The following is a 20,455-nucleotide window of genomic DNA, read 5'->3' as shown; positions in this document are numbered from 1 at the left end:
GTTCCTATTTTTGTTCCAAAAATGTATTTATAAGGTTTCTCCCATTGGAGGTCAGGGCCCATCTGACCTGTCCTGCTCCCTGAGATGCTGGTTCGGCGCAAGTTGGTGAGCTGAGCCCATGCACCCGCTGCCAACACCGTCCTCATCTCTGAGCACCAGAGACCTGCTGTGGGTAGAGAGGGGAAATTCGGGTTTTGTGCCACATTTTGCTGCTGGTCTGCCCAGGCCGACCTTCCCAAAGGATCCCTGACAGAGCCAGCTCGGGGAGGGGATGGATTTTGCAATGTGGGCAGTTTTCCATGGGCTAGCCATTAATATAAACAATGCACTAACCCAGCCCATCTGCGCTTCGTGTTATTCTTCCTCCGGATCAGATTTATCCCTCGCGTGAGCCCACCAAACTCAACGGAGCTACAACAGAGCTGATTTGGCCCCATCTCACTCCAGTCTCGCCACTGAAATGAAGCCATGTTCTAGAGCATCGAGTCTTCTCCATAAAAATGAGAGGGAAGCGCAGCTCGAGGAGGCAGCGAGCTCTGTTTGCTGGCCCAGGTTCCTGCAGTAGCAAAAGGAGACAGCAAGGGACCAGCAGACAGCAGCAAATAAACACTTTCCAGTGAGATCAGCTGGAGCCGCTGCTGTGAAATCAGCCACTGAACCTACACCTGGAGCCTCCCTGGCTTTTCCAAAAACCGCAGGATATTTCCAAGATTAGTGGTGAAATCTGTGGTTTTTCATTACCCAACACGAAAATTAATATGTCTTAGGGTTTTAAAGGGATTAGCAGGTATTTTCCGAAGTATTTTATCTTTGGAGAATTTATTCCTCAAAAATTCTAACTCTCGCTGTGCTGCTTTAGAGATGTTAAGAGCCATCACATTGTTAGTGTTTCCTGGGCCAAAGCTTGTTTCTCAAATCCCCGCTCCGTTCAATAAACACTGACACCAAGCAATAACATTCAGTATGTGTGTTGTAAACGTGTGTTACATTACAGCTGGCCATGCTGTCTAAACTGACTTGCAACTTAATTCCCAAGCAAGTAACTTAATTGCATAGTATATGGAAAATGTTGCTGTTACGCAAGCCTCTGTTTTCTGACAATAGCCAGTAAAGCTTCTTTCCTCCCCTAATTTTGTACCCTGGAAATATTCTAATTCTGTTTGTTACGCCAACAGTAGTTTTAGCTAGTTTTCCAAATGCAGCTGCTCTCCAGAAGACCATCTGCATGTCGTATAGGATCTTCAAAACTGCCCTCCTGGTGTGATTTCACCGAAGTTAACCCTGCAGACGGAGCACGTGAGACCAGAGTGCAGCTCACGGACACACCCAGCGCCTTTGCTTTGTGGATTATTCCCTATAAACAAGTAATAGCTCTAAGGAAGGGCTAAAAGGAAAAGAATACCCTCTCCTTCTTCCCCTGGAGGGGGGGGAGAAAAGACCCCTATGAGCTGGAAAGGATCTTAATTCATCTTAATTCAAGAGGCAAACTGGAGAATATGTCAGCGCATCCCATGAGAGCAAACTGAGATCCAAACACCCTCGGAGCCGCTAGAGAACACTTGGTGTCACTTCACACAGCACCTCCACACCACTCGATGACAACTGAGTGGTTCAGGATGGTTCAACAACCCTACCTGGCATTTTCCAAGCGCTGCCAGAGCCTAAAAGATTCCTTGTCAAAAGACATGTACAACCTTCCATGGGTCAGTGTCCAAAGGCAATTGGTTTAGTTGGAAAGGTGAGATTTTTGCTAAAATCCTACAATCTGCGCTGAAGTGTTGGCCAGCAGGCTCTGCTGTTTTCCCATTTCCTGGCAGCTGCGTGTTCTCTGAATCACCCTCATCTGTAGAAAAAGTGATTAATTTTCAAATTGTGTTTTATATCAAAAACCGACAGGGAGGTGGCGTGCGCCTCCATTTGCACGGTCCTCGTTCCCCAGTGACTACTTGTATCTCTGTCTGTGGCCCCTGCCTTCAGATTTCACCTGGGAGATGAGTTTGGATTTGGGAAGAGATCCGAGATACCAGCTACCCCGGGTCTCACGACACACGTAGGGACGGGATGGCAGATTTCACATTTATGGGCTTTTTGTTTCAGCTGGGGCCGGGAGGGAGGCCTGGCCTTCTCTGTTCATTACAGGGAAGTCAAATCAGCTTACGTGCTCTGCCCTCCTGGCCTTTCTTTCCATTCAGCCCGTTTCTCAACCGAAAGAAGCAGTTATTTCAATAGTCCCTTTGCCTGCTCTTGCCATTTTAGCCTCAGCCCTGCCTCGTTCTCACAGTCCCCCAGCTCTCGCAGGCAGGTGGCTGAGACTCTGAGCTTTCATTTTTAAAAAGAAAGCATGTTTCTAGCCTTCTGGCTTGCAGAGAAGACTGGAAAATTGTCCCAAGTGCAAGTTAAAGGCATATAAACTAGGAAAATAATTGAACAAACCCAGCATTTCAAAAAAAAACAAACCCAAGACGTGGAGGTTTTTACAGCAATCCTCACTGTTTTGGGCAGACCTGGGGCTGGCAGTGTTTCAGCAGTAAATGCACGGTTGAGAGAGCTGCAGAGCTGGTACACACACACTGGCCTCGATTCCTCGTCCTGGTGCAGGCACTAATAACCCCCCCAGTGCAGGGAGACCCAGAGCTACTGTTGTTCCAGAGCCATTCCAGCTCCCACCGCTGCCAGGGCCAGCAGGGAACACAGCCTACTCCTCTGCTTGGCCACTGCCAGCCCCTCGCCTCTACTTGCCTCCATAACAAAAACGTCCATATCCTATGATAAAAAAGTCTGTATCCTGTCCCCACCATAAGATAATCACAGCATGCCAGAAAAATGCTTACAAACCTTCCTATTGCAGGTAAAACCCAGGATCTTCCCACGAACAGAAAAGGTCCTTCCTATGGCCCCTGGCCCAAAGGGGCTGCTGCTACAAAGTCTGCTGCCCCACACTGCAGCATCTTTCTTCTCCCTCTTTTGTGCCCAAACCCTCCCCAAGGCACAGAGGGAAGGAGCTCAGAAGACAATCAAGGTAAATCTCAGCATAGGAGGCTCTGCTCCAGATCCCAAGGGCTGGCTGGTTCTCTTTAATGTCTTCATCAACGACCTGAGCGAGGGGATCGAGTGCGAGTAGTTCATATATGAGACCAAGTTGGGTGGGAGTCAACACCAAGTTGGGTGTTGATCTGCTTGAGGGTAGGAAGGCTCTAAAGAGGGACCTGGACGGGCTGGATTGATAGTATCAGGTTCAACAAGGGCAAGTGTTGGGTCCTACACTTGAGTCATAACAACCCCATGAACTTTATGGGCTGGGAGAAGAGTGGCTGGAGCTGCTCGGCAGAAAAGGACCTGGAGGTGTTCGTTGATAGGGGCTGAACATGAGCCAGCAGTGTGCCCAGGTGGCCAAGAAGGCCAATAGCATCCTGGCCTGTATCAGGAACAGTGTGGCCAGCAGGACAAGGGAAGTAATCATCTCCCTGTACCGAGGCTGTACCTTGAGTACTGTGCTCAGTTTTGGACCCCTCACTACAAAAAAGACATTGAGGTGCTGGAGCATGTCCAGAGAAGGGCAACAGAGCTGGTGAGGGGTCTGGAGAACTCATGAGGAGTGGTTGAGGGAGCTGGGGTTGTTCAGCCTGGAGAAAAGGAGGCTGAGGGGACACCTTATCGCTGTCTACAACTACCTGAAAGGAGGTTGTAGCTAGGTGGAGGTTGGTCTCTCCTCTCAAGTTACAAGTGATAGCACAAGAGGAAATGGCCTCGAGCTGCAGCAGGGAGGTTTAGATTGGATATTAGAAAAATTTCTTCCAGGGCTGGATTGATAGTATCAGGTTCAACAAGGGCAAGTGTTGGGTCCTACACTTGAGTCATAACAACCCCATGAACTTTATGGGCTGGGAGAAGAGTGGCTGGAGCTGCTCGGCAGAAAAGGACCTGGAGGTGTTCGTTGATAGGGGCTGAACATGAGCCAGCAGTGTGCCCAGGTGGCCAAGAAGGCCAATAGCATCCTGGCCTGTATCAGGAACAGTGTGGCCAGCAGGACAAGGGAAGTAATCATCTCCCTGTACCGAGGCTGTACCTTGAGTACTGTGCTCAGTTTTGGACCCCTCACTACAAAAAAGACATTGAGGTGCTGGAGCATGTCCAGAGAAGGGCAACAGAGCTGGTGAGGGGTCTGGAGAACTCATGAGGAGTGGTTGAGGGAGCTGGGGTTGTTCAGCCTGGAGAAAAGGAGGCTGAGGGGACACCTTATCGCTGTCTACAACTACCTGAAAGGAGGTTGTAGCTAGGTGGAGGTTGGTCTCTCCTCTCAAGTTACAAGTGATAGCACAAGAGGAAATGGCCTCGAGCTGCAGCAGGGAGGTTTAGATTGGATATTAGAAAAATTTCTTCCAGAAAGGGTTATTAAGCATTGTAATGGGCTGCCCAGGGAAGCAGTAGAGTTGCCATCTCTGGAGGTATTTAAAAGATGAGTAGACGTGGTGCTGAGGGACATGGTTTAGTCGTGAACTTGGCAGTGTTAGGTTGATAGGCTCCTTCCCCTCTGTCTGGAGAAACTATGTGGCACATTTTGGCTACAGCAAAGTAATTACCAGCTGTTTGCTCATTTCCCTTTAACAAATCAGGTGAATGAGCCCAGTGTGAGTGCCGGGGGAGTGAAAGTCTGCCATTCAGCTGTCTGCAAACTCTGGCTTCTCTGAAGATTTCTAGATCAGATTTCAGGGCCCCAGGAGTTTGGGTTATTTTTCTAAATGAGGTTTGACACTGCACCTTCCGGAGAAGCTGCCAGTTATCTACAAAACCTACAGCTCTTATTCATTCGATACCACAGGTTTCAGTCTGAATCACAGCAAAGTGTGGTTGACCTCAGATTAAAGTACTTGCTCCATGGCATTAGCCTTAAGGGTTGGGCAGCACGGGAGCTGGACAGAGCATGGGGTTTTTTTACACCAGAGCTCAACCCTCCCCAAAAAGGGGGGAGAGGAGATGTTCAGGCCTGAACACAGCTGAAACCGTGGCACTGTGCAAGGAAAACTCTGAAATGTCTCATCTGGAGCCAAAGCAAGAGGAGGTGTTTCATTTCAGGTTATGTAAGTTCTAAAAACCCTCTTCTCGTTTCTTCTTTCAATGCATTTTAGCAGCGAGGTCCACTTTTAAGTGAAAAATGCCATTTTGAATAAAATCTACATTTCAAATGCTTGCAAAACATAAACAAACCATTCCCAAAATGAAACAGTTCATTCTGAAAGTGTCAGAATGACACGCATTGCTATTTTTAACATCCCTCCCTCTTCCCCCACCTCTGTATTTTTTTTCTAGGCCAGAACTATTCAGAAAATGTGTTTGAATTTGTGAATCATTTTGACTCCCCCTCCCCCTTGACATTTGCTGGAAAATTTGCTCTCTGCCAAAAAACTGTTCCTCCAGCTCCAGCCAGCTCCTACAATCTTCTGTCCTGCCAGGGTTTGTCTGGACGGGGCTGGGGGGTCTGACTGCCGTGGGGACATGGCACAGATGGTCCAGGGGAAGTGTGGACCATCCAAGGAGGGCAAACCCCAGCATCTCCCTGGGCAGCGAGAGGCTCTGAGGCTCAGGGCAGCCTAAACTTCCACCGTGGCTGTCCTGAAAAAGCCCTAAGCCACCCTCTTCTGAGACCAAACAGGGAGTCAAGCTCCAACAGAAGCCACCACCCAGAGGGAGTTCCTCATCCAGCTGCAGCTTCTGGATATTAGGGAGTGCTGCGAGTTATGATTCTCTTGGAAAAATCTTGCATTCAACGTTGGAGGGTTAAGGGGGTGTACCGTGAGGGCTTGGAGCTACCTCCCATCAAATTTAGGGAAATTTTGGCTTTGGCTTTGATGGAAACAAGATGGCTCCGAGGCTTGCAATGCAATACAGAGGCTCGATTCTTTGCAGCCTGGCAATTCGTAGAACAATTTATGCCTTTGCGACGTAAGTGTAAATGTTACCGCTCTCATTTGGGAGTGTTTTGCTCCTACCCTGAAACTTTTAGCGAGTGGAAAACTTGGATTTCTCAGTCCTCACATCCAACCTATCTGTAAGTCTTGCAGGTTTTTTTTCAGGATAACATGCCTAACAGAGTCTTTCCAATCTACCCACCCTACTAAAATTCACCTCTGGAGCTCACCACTTCATACCTCAATGTCACATCTGAGCAGCCTTTCCTCCGCAGGCTTGTTCTGCAGGGATCCACCAAGCCCATTGCTGAAAGATGGCTTTTTGAATCCGTCATTTGGCCCCTCTGCAGCTCTCTCAGCCTCCCCACCTTGACTCCTCTTCCTGAGGTGCAAGTCTAAGCTACTTGGCTTTTCTTTCAAGGCTGTGATTTATTCTATTCCCATCACTTCTTATTTCAGTGCTGAAAGGTCAACTCCTGCGTATGCTCAAGCATGAGATCAGCCTATATTAAACAGGCTTCTCTGAGCTTTCTCCCTTCTGGGAAGGGTTCCCATCCACAAGAACAAACCTGGGATCTGGAACTGCCTTTAAGCTGCCTAAAAGCTCCAAGACCAAATATCAGTGCTGGTCAGGCTGTACAGTACAGGATCAGACAAAAAGAGACAAGGTGGTGTCGTGCTACCTCCACATTTCCCTCCCGTCACCAGCCCAGCTCCTGGTCAATGTTACGGTCACTTCTGACCACCTGGACTCCCATTTGCCCACCTTGGCTCGAAAAAGCCATTCCAGCAACAAAGGGTAATGTGAGAAAACAGAGACCTGAGGAGAGAGGCCAAGTCTTTTCTCCTCGAGATGATACATAGATGAGGGGCTGCTAATGGTGGAGGAGCTGAGCTGTATCCCTGGCACCAGACCATTTCTTTTAACCTGCTGAGAGAGGCAGCTCCCACGACACTTCCCTCCTCTGAGAGAGGGTCTGGTTCAGTTCAGAGCTGCTTTTCCAAAAGTTCGTCTCGAACGTATGAGCTTTATGCAGACTTTTTTTTTCAGTGGTGGTACCTCTTGCTCAAAGACTGTGACACGCACTGTTTGCGTGTGAAGGTGGCAACGTGACACCCAACAAGGCAATTCTGTTGACTTTGCAAAAGAAAATGAAGGTTAGTTCCCACTCTGCTGAAAGTACGGAGGGGAAACGCAGGATTTGTCAAGCAGAGAGAGATAAACTGGATCGGGAACTTTTTATATACAAATCCCTAGGAGAATGTTAAAACAATGGAGTGGGGAGAGCACATTTGTCAGGGTTTTTTCAAACAATGGCTTTCACATATTCTTTTAAAATACAACAGCAATTCAGGTGGCTGGAGATAAGACACAGTTGTAAAATCCTTTTCCTTTCTGGATACCCTGATCTCCACCCCAGTAAGACATTCCCACCACGAAACCCCAGGGTGAAGGACTGTTGGCTCCACGTAATAAGAGAGATAATAATTAACACGCTCTTTCTGAAGCTGCATTTCTGAGTGCCTCCTGCTTCTGCAACCACCTGCCTTGCTTTCAAGGCGTATCTATTCACGGCAGCCTGAGACTGCCTGAAGCAGCAGGAATGGCCACCACCTTTCATGGTCACTTTGGGTGGGTGCTGAGGACAGCACAGGGTACAAGGTGATGCTGAACTGGCTTCAATGGAGCTAAGCGGATCCTCTGCGAGCATGGATTAAAAAAAAAAAAAAAAAGAAAGAAAAAAAGGAATTGGGCTCCATTTCAGGGTTCAAAGAAATGTTTGAACCTGTGGGCAGTGATTCAGGGTCATCTCTAATTATATCCCAAGCTTGGCCTTTTAAACTAGGTCTGTAGCCCTCAGTAAGGGCCACTTTGCAGTTATTATTTGAGTTCCTTGCCAATCTGTTGTTGGATTTTCCACTTGACATTATTAAGGGATTAAGTTGTTTGTCTCATCATCTTTTATCTGTCCTGTTGACTTTCCTACAAACAGACTTTAGCCAGAGCAGAGATGACAGAAGGAAAAAAAAACAACCACCCCAACGCTTTCAAGATATTATCGTGGTTTGGGATTTGTCGTTATTATTGTTTAAATTTATTACTTTGGAAATGTAAGCTTTGCTGACTCCTTTAATCTGGAATGTATTAAAGAAAGCATTAGGCATTACAACATGTCATTGGATTATACTGTCCTGATTCAGCTACAGCTGTGGAAGAAATATATAATAGGAGATCCTGCGGAGTTACACATTTTAGAGTTAGATCATCAATTGCCATAGAGAAGATAAAAACAAATGTAGCTGAGCCTGGAAAGAATGTTGCTAAAATTGGAGAACGGTTTAATGTGAGTAGCCTAGGGGTGCAATAACTTTGCCTGTAACTTAACAAAACCCACCCACATAAAACACACCAAGAGAGATTGCAGATTGGACTCTCTGATCCGCAGTCTGCCAAAAAAGCAAACCTGACTTTTTTCCCCTTCCTACAGATGCTGGTTTGAATGGTCCCTGCAGAGTGTTAAATATATATTACCCGTAATAGCAACCATATTACGTTTGGACATGTTGCTAACTCTTCCCCCCCCCCACCCCCGGCTGCTCTGTACCTTCCTTGCAGTGGGAGGATGCCCTTGGATATCTCATGGGGCTTGTGGCTACCGGCGGAGCAATTCCTATGGTCCACATGGTGAGAAGGAGCCTGCTCACCGCCCTCTCAGCCCTGCCCCTCCTCGGCACCCTGGTCTCCTCTCTTTTGAGGGCTACACACAGGCTCCCTCCACCACTGTATTTAAGTCCCCGTTTAACGACAATGTTCTGAATGCATTTTATGCTCAAGAGGATAAAAAGCTATTCCCACGCCCCTCCAAAACGCCTTGTTGAAGTACAGCTGCAGTGAGCTGAGGGCCAGGCTCTGCTCCTGCCCTCTTCCTGAACAGCAGGGATCGGAGATTGTTTAGACAGGAAGGAGAGAAAAACACCCAGCCCCTAAAACGCGCTCTCCAAAAAAGTCACCCCGCACATCTTTCCGTTTATAAACCTCCCGTCCCCAAAGGCTCTGAAGCCCCAAAGGCTCTGAAGCACCTATCCACAGGCAAAACCCGCCACGGGGACCGCATCTCTGCTTCATTAATTCAGTTTAATGTCGGATTCGCCACGAGATGTAACTGGATACGTGCAGGGGAGAGCAGAGCAAGGCGAAAAATGATCAAGGACCACATCTGCAGCGTGCTCCTGCTGGCTTCAGCGGAGCTACAACAGCTTTTATCAGCATTTTATCTGACCCTAACAAAAGGAGCGAATTGTTTAGCAAAGGAAGAGGGTTCTTTGATTCTATCTTGCTGCAGATGAATTGCCCAAGCAAGGGCAAAGGGACAGGAAGCGAAGGGGGAGGAGGAGGTGATGCTGAAGGTAGGTGCTGCCTTTAGAGTTTAGCCCTCTGCAAACTTCCACATGGTGCCAGCCCCTTCTGCAAATGCTGATGCAGGGGGAGAGGGTCGGGCCTGCCCCACGGCCGTCCTACCAAGACGTTGTGCTGGTTGTTCCTGGTGTCGATCTACTGGTCTTCACTCAAGCAAAGCCCAAAGCATCCAGGCTGAAGGGATTTTCGTGACAGTGAAGACTGTAGGCTGAGACCCCCCTCCCCTCTGCTTCACAGGGCCCAAGAGCCCTATTTTCCAAACCCCCAAGTACAAGACTTAAAGGCAAGGATGAAACCCCAGAAGCCAAGGACAAAACCCCAGGCAAAGCTCCCATTAATTCACTGAGGTCCACCCCATGGTAACTGCAAGGTGTCAACCTCTCTGCAAATCAATTGTGTGAAGAGACAACCTGAATCTGTCCTTTGAACCAAGCTCATTAAAAAGCCTGTTGGTGTGTCACTCCAGAGCCCACATATGTCTTTCAGGGGGGTAAGGGATGCTTTACTATTATTTAAAACCGCAACAACGCCGAATGCTAATGCAGTTCCTGTTGTGTAGCGCTGATCAGATAATACACTGTACTGCTTGCAAGAAGAAGTTGTAAGTGCTAAGCATTTGTTGTTTTGCCCCCTAGTTCTTCTTCCAAAAGCAACCCTTGTGCTTTGGCTAGCAATAAATCTTAGATCTGAAAGGAAGAATTGAATGCCTTCTACTTGGCTGTCTCTTCTTCCACATCGTTAATGAAAAGAACATTCTTTACTATAAAACCCCCACTTCTTCCTTCTCATGGCCGAAATGTACAGTGACATTGAAATAAATATCACGAGGGGGAAAAGGCTAATACGGGTCTTAGCAGTTTGCAGTGGCTTCATATTGATATTGCCTTCCTATGAGAAACTACGGACAGAAAATGCTGGCGCTCATTAATCAACACAACCTGTGGTTGACCACGGCAGTGAGGATCTCCGCAGGCAGCAGCTCCGTGGTGGCAAACTCCCACCATGGCTGGGAAAGAAGAAGCTGCAAGCTACGTTTTCCAAAAGCTTTCATCAATTTCGAGTGCATTCCTCGGACCGACACCCTGAACATACTCAGGCCAACTCATGGTGGAAGGGGCTGCTGGGCGATCACCCCTGTTACAGAGCAGATCACACATCTTGCTGCCTAAACACTGATTTAAAAGCCAAATCAGAGGTGACTGCTTTTGAAGCTGGTAGACCTCAGAGTGGAGCAGCCTCCTGAACTACTTGCAGCCGTTGTGCAGGCTATGCATGACCTGGCTTTTCATGTAATAAGAATGAAATCTCGATACGTTTTGTAGAAAACATTGATGAGTGCTTTAGGAACAGACTCCTCTGTCTTAAGCAGACTCCTGATCTAGTAGTCCTCAAGATCCCATCAGAGTCAACAGAGAAGAAAGGTACCTTGGCAGGAGACATCCCAAGGAGACATCCAACAGGGCTGAGAAAGATTAATTCCATAAGGGGCCATTTTAAGTGACCCAGCAAGCGTGGAAGCCCACATTCCCTGAAAAGTCACATTTGGGAATAGAGATTACGCTGCTAAGTTACTCAGTGATTTGAAAATGTTAACATTTAGTTTTCACTGTCTGTTAAATATTAACATATCTTTCTTAGAAAGCTTGGCTGAGCTTCACGGGAAGAAAGCAGGTCAAATTTACTGTACAAATTTACCTACTGGTATAAACCAAAATAATCTCCAGCAATTACAGAAGACTAATCTTAGCTGAAGCGCCATTTAACATCATACATAGATGCCATCATTTCTCTAGTGAGCTAGAACAGATTTACATGCAAAGAAAACATTAGCTCAGCACTGGCTTTCAGTCATGGCACAGCATGCGGGAGCTCAGTGCCACCCTAAGATCTTCTTCACATGCAAATCTGTCCTAATACATTATAGAAATAATATGCAAAAGATGAGACAAGTGCTGACTACGGTTTGATTGGGTTTTTTTGGTCATTGCAAGGCTCTAAAAAGGTAAAGACAAAACTTTCTGCTGATCTGGGAACTTCACCATGTGGACATTCAAGCTTAATGCCTGAAGGGTCCAACCATCCAAGCTCCTGACATCCTTGTCATTCCCATCAGAAGGGAAGGAAACATGCCTGTTTCCAGAGCTGGGGACCCTAAGGATGATGGGCCTAATGTTTGTTCTTCCTGCACCTTGGAAATGCTTTGGGCTTTTTTCCGCTTTTTATGAATGCTTTCAGTGTGAAATTGCTTGAAAAAATAAAATATGCAAGACACAGCAGCTGTGCTAGCAAGTCAGTCCCTCTATGAAAAGGATCTGCTATGTGGCATGTAATTCCTGCGCTGTCAATCACAGAGAATGTGAGCACAGAAGAAACCCTTCCCAATGAGCTTAAAAATGCTGAGGAAAATGGACTTGAAATAGCACCATTCATCTCCCATTGGGTTATAGCAGCATCTCAGCATCTTCACCTGACATCTGTGGGTGGGAGCCCATAAAAATGCTGCTTATTCCCCAAGAAGGGGACCACCACGTGAGTAGGTAGAAGATAAGCTACTGAATAGAGAGTGGTGTTTTTTCAAAAGGCTGAGAGACCGGGGTCTGCTCAGCCTGGAGGAGAGAAGACTGAGAGGAGATCTCATCAATGCTGAGCAATATCTAAAGGGCAGGTGGCAAGAGGATGGGGTCAGGCTCTTCTCAGTGGTGCCTGGTGACAGGACAAGGGGCAATGGGCACAAGCTGGAACAACATGAGGAAAAGCTTTTTTACTTTGAAGGTGGCAGAGCACTGGAACAGGTTGCCCAGAGAGGATGTGGAGCCTCCTTCTCTGGAGATATTCAAACCCTACCTGGATGTGTTCCTTTCCATCCTGCTCTGGGTGACCCTGCTTTGGCAGAGGGGTTGGACTAGATGATCTCTGAATGTCCCTTCCAATCCCTACCACTCTGTGATTCTGTGAACTCCCTGGAGTGCAGAGTCTCCATCTACGAAGAGCCTGAAGCTCTGCCCAGCCCGCCGGGCACTGGAGGGGGTGCCCAATCTCAACCCAGCAGACAAAACACGCCATGCTGTCAGGTCTGCTGAGTCTGGTGCTCCAAGAGCAGAAACATGGAGGTGTCCACCTCCTTTTTCTCTTCCTCCTAGTCTTCCCACAGCAGGAATAAAGGAGGCTCCATCCTCTGGCATCTGAGCCGTTGTACTAAAGACCTTCCCTGGGCAACGATACGCATTACTGGAGTAACAGTCGCTCCCCAGAGCATGAAAGCAGGGCCCTAATATGACAGACATTAAATTGATACTAAATTTGTGATACTACTCATAAGCTGAGGAGCTTTTAAGACAAACATGGTGGGAGGAAGAGGTAAAATACATAAACACAGTCAGCATAAAGATATACGTTCACAGCGGTTGCATGCATTACCGTAGTGTGGTCATGGTTTCTGTTACATGGAGACTTCCTGAGCACAGTGACAGCTTAGGAAAGGGAATCAAAGAGTATTTCATTTGATCGATTTGTATAGGAACAAATCAGGAGTGCTGTTGTCAGCTTATGCTTTGGAACTCCTCAAAGAGAAATAAGCAAGGGTCCCACAGGCCTTTGGCTGACACTGGTCCTGTCTAAACTTGGCTCATTTCGGAAACGCGTTACAGCCATTGTGAGTCAAACAAATAAATCAATTAAAAAAAATCGCCTGTCAGCAGCAACGCCATTAGCTTTTTCCAAAAACTCTTGCCATTTTGCACAGGCTGATGGAAGTCTCTTATTCTGAGCAAGCTGCTCTGCCTGTTGAGAGGAGCAGAGGTTTCACAACATACTGACAGTCACTTGATGACTGTTCTGCTCTATCTCCTTGTGTTTCCACAGTGGCTGTGGGAAAGCCAGGAAGAGGAACATGGCAGCATCTTGCACTGTTTTTCCAGGGGGGTGGTTTTTTTCCCTTGACCTGTCGTTTTTCTATAGTATGGACTTGCACGATTCCTGCCTTTCCCCCAACTCGTCTGTTGCTTGTCTCTATTTGCTGAGGAATTGACAAACTAAGGTATTTTTGTCAATGAGGACGACTCACTACGATGACCAGCATTGGAATACCTTTCACTTAGGGGGCACAGTTGGCTTCCACGACTGAGGCCAAGCCTCCTGCTGCTGAGTGCACCCCAATCTATCTGCTCTCCCTTGAAAAGAGCAAACGGGGTCCCCCAGGAACAGCAAAACTCATAGATCCATATTTTCCCATGGGAGTCACAGCTAGAACAGGGTAGTTTTGGATGTAAAATCAGAACTTTCCCATGGGAGTCACAGCTAGAACAGGGTTGTTTTGGATGTAAAATCAGAAACATAGAATGGTTTAGGCTGGAAGGGACCTTAAAGATCATTGAGTTCCAACCCCGTGTTGGACAGAGACACCTCCCACCAGCCCAGGTTGCTCAAAGCCCCATCCAGCCTAGTCTTGAACACCTCCAGGGATGGGGCAACCACAGCTTCTCTGGGCAATGCTGTTCCAGTGTCTCACCACCCTCCCAGGAATGAATTTCTTCCTGAGATCTCATCTAAATCTCCCCTCTTTCAGTTTAAAACCGCTCCCCCTCGTCCTATTGTTCCACTCCCTGACAAAGAGTCCCTGACACCCAGAGCCTGGGACAGGGAGCACCTTTTCAGTCCCCTACACACCCAAACCTGTCTGATCAGCCAGGAGGAGAGAAATCCTCCCTTGGAGGATGAAGAAAGGCACTTTGCAACAGCCGCTGTGTCCCCCTGGCTTGGGTGGTGGGTGAGTGGAGGCACTGGCTCCTTCCTCAAAATGCCCACGTCACCGTCACAGCGAGTGCTGCCCCGCTGCCGCATCGTCAAACCGCAGTGTCCCCATCCCAGCACGCTGCCTGGACACGCTGTCCCCTCCCACGCGTCCCCAGAAGTGTAATCACTCAAGTAAGTGTCTTTGAAACCTTGCAAGCATCAATAAACAAGCGTGGGGTTTCTCCGGCAGCAGCCCACAGCCCGGGGAAAGCCACAGCTGCAAAAGCCCTTACGTGGAGGTTTACTCAGACCTTAAGTGGACTTGGAATTAGACAACAGCAAGACGTCAAATTGCTCCTACTGTCACCGCACTTCACAAGTCTGCTGTCATCAGAGTCACCGTTTCCCAGTGCTGTGCTGCCCACTGGGCACCGGAGCACTTTGGGGACAGGGAATGCACTGAGTAAACTATTTCAATAAACAAAGGCAGAGCCCGTATCGGCCACTGAGCTGCTCCAGGTCACGGTGTCCAAAAAAGCAGCCACACTCCCTCCCTTTTGCTAACGACAGCATTTCCTTACTGGCCAATTTGTGGGCCCAACGGCAAAGTTTCCTACCTGAAATAGGAATGGAGGACGGGTCCGTGCCAGCCAGAGGGATCTGCCCGTTTCCCGGGGACACCAGGAGGAACTACGATAGACAACCGGACATCCCTAACAGAGCTGCTAAGCCAGACAGCCTCCAGAAAGGAAGGGCAGAAGCAAGCCTGCTGTTTATCAAATCTGTAAACACGCCACGGGGAGATGTGCGGCGCAGACTGCCTTCCTGTTGCTCATCTTTACCTCTCCTCCAGGTACAATCCCCCTCCCCTGTGCCAGCAGCACCCTGGTGCAGACAGGCAGGGCTCTCCCTCCGCCTGCCCGGCATTTATCCGCTCTGCCCGGAGGCACCACCTCAGGTTTCTGTCAGCTGAGGTCTCCCAGGATTTATTTTGACGGAAAAGCACGAGTCGCGGAGAGAGGGAGCTTCTCACACATTCTCCCTCATTACACAACTAACTCATTTCCAGACCGTGTGCGTTGCTAAAAGGAAATAGTGAGTTCATGAAAACAAATGAGTGTGCAACCTGAGACGGCTTCAGTAGCTGCCTTCTTGCTGTTATTACGGATTTAAAAGATGTTGCCAACCGGTACACAAAGTTGGGTGTTATTTATATGAATCAGCTTTGAATTACTGGGCATTTGCGCACGATCCTGCTGAGAAGTTGACTATAACCTGCCAAAGCCAGAGATCAGCCCTGCACAGGGACCTTGTGGAGCCCAGCGGAAAGTATCATTGTAAATTAGCCCAATTGCTCCTGCTGAGACGACTCCAGCCCTGAAACACAAAATCAAGTGGACCTCCTCAGGCTGCCTGACACGCTTTGGACCAGATCTTCATCTCCTTTAGCTTGGAGTAGTCCCACTGAGCCCGGCAGAGTTACTCTGACCTCAGACCTGATCTGGGCTCGCTCTGATCCAGGCCTTTTGGCAACAGGAACGAGATCTGCCTGTTCATTGCTGAGCCACCGGCCTGGCTGAGCTCTCTGGAGGCCACGGGAAGCTGGTCAGAAGCAGCCTGAGGCTCCAGGAAGCTTTCCACAGGAGCATCAGGCATGATTTTGCCCATCAGCGAACTGTTTTCAGCAGCAAATCAGTGGGATCTGGCACTAGAACAGTCATTAGCATGGAGAACAGAGCAGAGATTACTACAGCTCATGCACACAAACCCAGCAGAGGGTTTTTAATCAGCAGAGGGATTGTAGCAGCTCCCAAAGGGAATGAGCTGATTCATCAGTTGAGAGCCCCGAAATACAAAACTGTCTGCAAACACGATGAGCCACAGACTCGTAACTTCATTAACTGTGCTTTTACCCAACTGCTGCTCCATGCTGAGCAGAACTGAGCCTGAGTTCTTGGAACAGGACGAAAACAAGTAGAAGAGCAAAGATATTTATTTCAGCCCTCTGAGTGTTTTATAAACCACAGCCTGTCAGTTCTTCATGAGTTTGACACCTTCGCTCTACTCTGATGTTTTCCTGCACCGGTCTTCCTTCTGTCATTGAGCTTACCAAGAATTTCACTCTCATATGTCTACACAAAGTTAAACCTAGTGCACCACATCACTGGAAGCTGATGGGCCTTTATCAAACTTTAAAATTAAGGAGCCAGTGGGCTGCCCTGCGTTTTTTCAGGGTTTGTCAGTGCAAGGCTCCAGTGCTGAGCTCAAATCAATGTAACATCTCCCAGCTGGAGGAGTGAGTCTCCATGTGCTGGCTGGAAAACCTCGTGATGGGCACCTTGCATTGGGGTAAAGCAGTTCAAAGCCCTCTGGATAAATGGTGTGACAGCTCAGAGCAAAGCACGCCCTGTGCAGAGCATTCAGACATGGAACAAACTTCCCAAGTGACGCAAGAAATCCCATGAGTGGAGTGTCTGCCTCTGGAGACAGCCTCAAAGCCCTCCTCTCCGAGGAGATCTTTCTGCTCTAAGGGTAATACACCACTGATGCTTCCTCTTGCCTGAAGCCTCCCAACCAGCCCCACAATAAAAAAAAAAATCCAGAAACAAATTAACTTAATATAAACACCTAATAAAAATATGTTTACCTAAAATATAAGATGCTGCAAAAGCAAAGAAGTTTTATTCAAAAGGGGAATTACCAGACATTCTAGAGAATTTTGCTTCCATGTGAAAGGCACACAGACACTATGGTGATGGCCATCAGTAGAAATTTTAACAGACAGTTGGCCCACACAGTTTTGAGTCCAAGAAGGAAATAAATTTTCCCCTTAGGCTCATGTAAATAATGAGAAACCTCCAGCACCCCGGGAAGCCCTGCTGAGGGAAAGCTGAGGCTCATAACCACATGTCAGCAGAAGGCTGCAGTCCATGGCTGCACGGTAAGGACCATACACTGTGGGACGGGTGGCGTTGCTCTCTGCTGAGAGCAGGGGATTTTCAGACTAGGAAGAGGGATAAGCTTTTCACGTGAGGGAAACCAAGCACATGGAAAGTTTCTCTGCAGATCTCCGCTGCGACAGACCTCTGCCCTCCCCCTGCAGCTCTGCTTCGGAGCAGGGATGCTGCCAGCCCTCGCCCCACCTCCCCAGGGCTGCTGCAAGACTCACCACTCGGGGCTTCTGCTGGTCCAGGGTCTGCAGGAAGGCTGGGGTCTGGTCCAGGGTGCGCTCGGGGTCACTGGAGATGTCCTCCTCGGACTCCTCCCAGGACGAGGAGAAGCCAGTGGAAGAGGCTGAGGACGACGACAGCTTCCGGACGGGCAGGCTGCCGGGGGGCACGGCGCCCGCCTCCTCCTCCGGGCCCCCCAAGTCCGTGACGATGACGGCGGGGATGCTCCCGCCGACGGCTGGGCACTGGCCCTCGAGTCCTGTGGGGGCCACCACCACCTCACCTCGCCGTGGTCCAGGCTCTGACGATTCCAGGGGGCTGCTGCCCTCCACCAGCCCCACAGCTGGGACCACCACCACCACTGGCCTCCCCGAGGGCTCTGCAGTGCTCGGCCAGACCTGCACCCCACCAAGATTGTGGGTCTCGCTCTCCCTGTAGGCTTGAGGCTGGGGTCCAGTTCCAGGTCCCACCATCGGCACCGTGGGGCTGGCGGGCCGCAGCCGGGGCGACGCCGGCCGGGGGCTGCGCGGCGGCTGGGTGGTGGAGCTGTGTGCCTGGATCTGTGCCTCAAAGAGCCCCACTTTCTGGTTCACCTGGACGTTGTGCAGCTCCCGCTGAAGCTGCCGTGCCGTGGGGGGTCCTGGCTGCCCCTCTTCTCCCCGGCTGCCCCGCCGACCCCTGGGGCTGCCCGGCTGCCGGCTTGGAGGTTCCTCCAAAGGCGGGAAGAGGAAAGCGGGGCCACGGCGTGGGGAGCGGGGTGGCACGGGGGCCGGGCTGAAGACGGGGAGCGGGCAGCAGCTGCCGGCTGTCTCCGGGCTCCTGGGCAACACTTGACTGGGAGGAGGCGGCGTCTTGCTCCCGCCGCTTGTCACCTGGCTGTTGCTATTCATCATCACCAAGCTATTGAGCGCATAGCAGTACACGGCCATAGTAGTCAGCCTGGGGGCACAGGGGGGCCGCCGCCGCTGCCGCCGCCGCCTCGGCGCTCAGGCTCCGCGGGGCCGCTGAGGGTCTCTCCGCACCGGGACCAGCAGCATCGCCGGGAGGCAGCAAGGGAGCTGGGCTGGCTCCGGCCCACAGCTCCATAAAACGGGACAGCTGGAGGGAGAGAGAAGAGAGAGAGAAGCAGTGAGAGTCGCTCTGTGCCCTCCGCTAAGCTCACCCTCCAGCTGTGCACACAGCTGGCTGGACTCTTCCCTTCCTGTGTGCCCTCTTCCCAGCTCCTGCACACACCTGCCCGCATCCCTCGGGTGCCACCCCTGGGGACGTGGCCCAGCCTGGGTGCCAGAAGGGTTTGATACAAGGGGAAATCAGGTTTGGGGCCCCCCTTTTCTGCCTTCCCTCCCCCTCTCCGTGTCACCGGTTGATGCAGCCACAGCAGCAGTGTCCGAGAGGACAGCCGGTCAGCAGCTGCTCCTGAAACAGAATCAGGGAGTTACGGCTGACTGGGGTGAGCTGGAGGCTGGCAGCTTTCAAGTTTTGGCCCCAAAAGGTGACATTTTCTGAAGGAAGGCAAAAACTCCAAACAGATCAAGTTTGCCACCTTCCAGTTTGTCACCTACCACCGAGATCAAGCCTTAAGCACGGATTCCTGTTCAATGATACACGTGAAGGCTCCCTGCTTGCAGGGTTTTGTATGGTTGTGGGGCCACATCTCCACTACTTCCCTAACTTACCCTGGGCAACAACACGGCCCTGCACACCTTCACGCCCGCCCTGTCTAAACGTGTCTCCTTTGAGCACGTCTGCCTTCTGGGGCATAGATTGCTGCAGCAGCCTTCAAGTCACAGCCTGGATCCCACGTACAGGCACATGTGGTGGTGCTGTATGCGTGGTGGGAGACTCTACTTTCATAGGTGGCTCTTAGTGTCCCCTTCCTTCACGTCTGTTTGCCCCATGTGCCACCGGAGCTGCAATCCCCATCCCATGCTGGGGCACAGGAACCTGTGAAATCTACACAAACGTGTAGTGTACACTAACTCGGGCTGTGGTGTACACCTCTTCGGAAGCACTTGTGTGCCATGCCATCAGGGGTACCCCTGTGTGTCCCCGTGAGGCTCGTGGCAGGTAAATACCCCCAGGTCTAAGCGCGTTCCTCAGTGACCAAAAGGCTCCCTCATCCCTTTTGGGGGCTGCTCGGAGGGAACCCGAACCTCAGCAGATCCCGGGCACCCCCTTTTCGCAGCGCTTTGGCAGCGGCACAAGGGTGCTCGGCCAGATTTTGGGTGCGGGACAGCCTGCTCCGTCCCTGCCCCTCTGCCCGCCCCCCACACCTCGCCCCTTCCTCCCCGCGGAAGGCCCGCCCGGTACCGCGCACCGCCCGCTGCGACCCCCGGACTCGACGGGGGGGGGGGGTAGTACCACGGCGGGGGGGTAGTACCACGGTGGAGGGGTCGTTGGGGTCCCCCCCCCTCCCAACCCCACCGCCGCTTACCTGGAGCAAGATCCGCGCCCGCTTTCAGTGCGCGGTGCCCGGCAGCGCCCGGCAGCGCCGGCGGCCGCAGGGCGCTGGGGAAACCATCTCCGCGGGCGCGGAGCGCGGTCCCGCTCCCTCCGCGGGTTCGGACCCGGGTTCTCCCTCTCCGCGCTTTGGGCGGCGGAGGCTGCGCGGCCAGATCCGCGCCGCGGCCCCGGCGCCCGTTCCCGGTGCGGCTGGAAAGAAAGGCGAGAGAGGAGGAGAGGGAGAGGAGCGGCGAGGAGGAGGAGGAGGAGGAGGAGAGCGGAGGGAGGGGGTAGGAGAGCAGGAAGGAAGTTGTGAGCCTGTCTGGGGTTGAACTCAGCGGAAATTCCACAGATCGGAGATTGACTTGCTCCCTCAATAAGCCTATGGATGGGAGGGGCATTCTCTGTTCGGCAAGATTAAGAAAAAAAAAAAAAAAAGAAACCAACCCACCGCCGCCGCGTTTTGGCCGCTGTGGGTTAAAGATACACGAGCCGTTTTTCCACCCGCGGCCGGAGCCGGAGATGTGTCCCCCCGAGCCCCGGGGTGGAGGGACAGCCGCCTCCCAGCCCACCCCCGGCCTTCGTGTTGCCCCCCCAGGGTCCAGTGGTGGTGGCAAAGGGTGGTGGCTGCACCCCTCGGAACGTGGAGCTGAAGGCCACCCACCTCCCCGTGAGACCGGTTGGAAGGTGCGAACTGGCCCAGCATCTCCTGTGCCCCCGGGCATGGACAGCGGTTTGGGCCCATCTTCACAGATCCAAATGTGTGGATGGCCAACATGTGGATGATG

General features: G+C 50.8%; 1 protein-coding gene across 1 annotated transcript in view; it reads right to left on the bottom strand.

The window, feature by feature from the left end:
• The window catches only part of ITPKB (inositol-trisphosphate 3-kinase B), a 101,949-nt gene extending 82,152 nt beyond the window's left edge, over nucleotides 1–19,797 (bottom strand). Inside the window, exons 1-2 of the mRNA XM_014950994.1 lie at nucleotides 19,660–19,797; nucleotides 17,225–18,323 (exon numbers count right to left, since the gene is read on the bottom strand). Coding sequence (XP_014806480.1) covers nucleotides 17,225–18,154 — 930 coding nt within the window. The 5' untranslated portion in view covers nucleotides 18,155–18,323; nucleotides 19,660–19,797. The remainder of the gene's footprint in view (nucleotides 1–17,224; nucleotides 18,324–19,659) is intronic.
• Nucleotides 19,798–20,455: the final 658 nt, after the last annotated feature.

This window comes from Calidris pugnax, unplaced genomic scaffold, assembly GCF_001431845.1.
Source record: "Calidris pugnax isolate Ruff unplaced genomic scaffold, ASM143184v1 scaffold24, whole genome shotgun sequence".
Lineage (NCBI taxonomy): Eukaryota > Metazoa > Chordata > Aves > Charadriiformes > Scolopacidae > Calidris > Calidris pugnax.
This window is presented reverse-complemented; position numbering and strand designations above follow the sequence as displayed.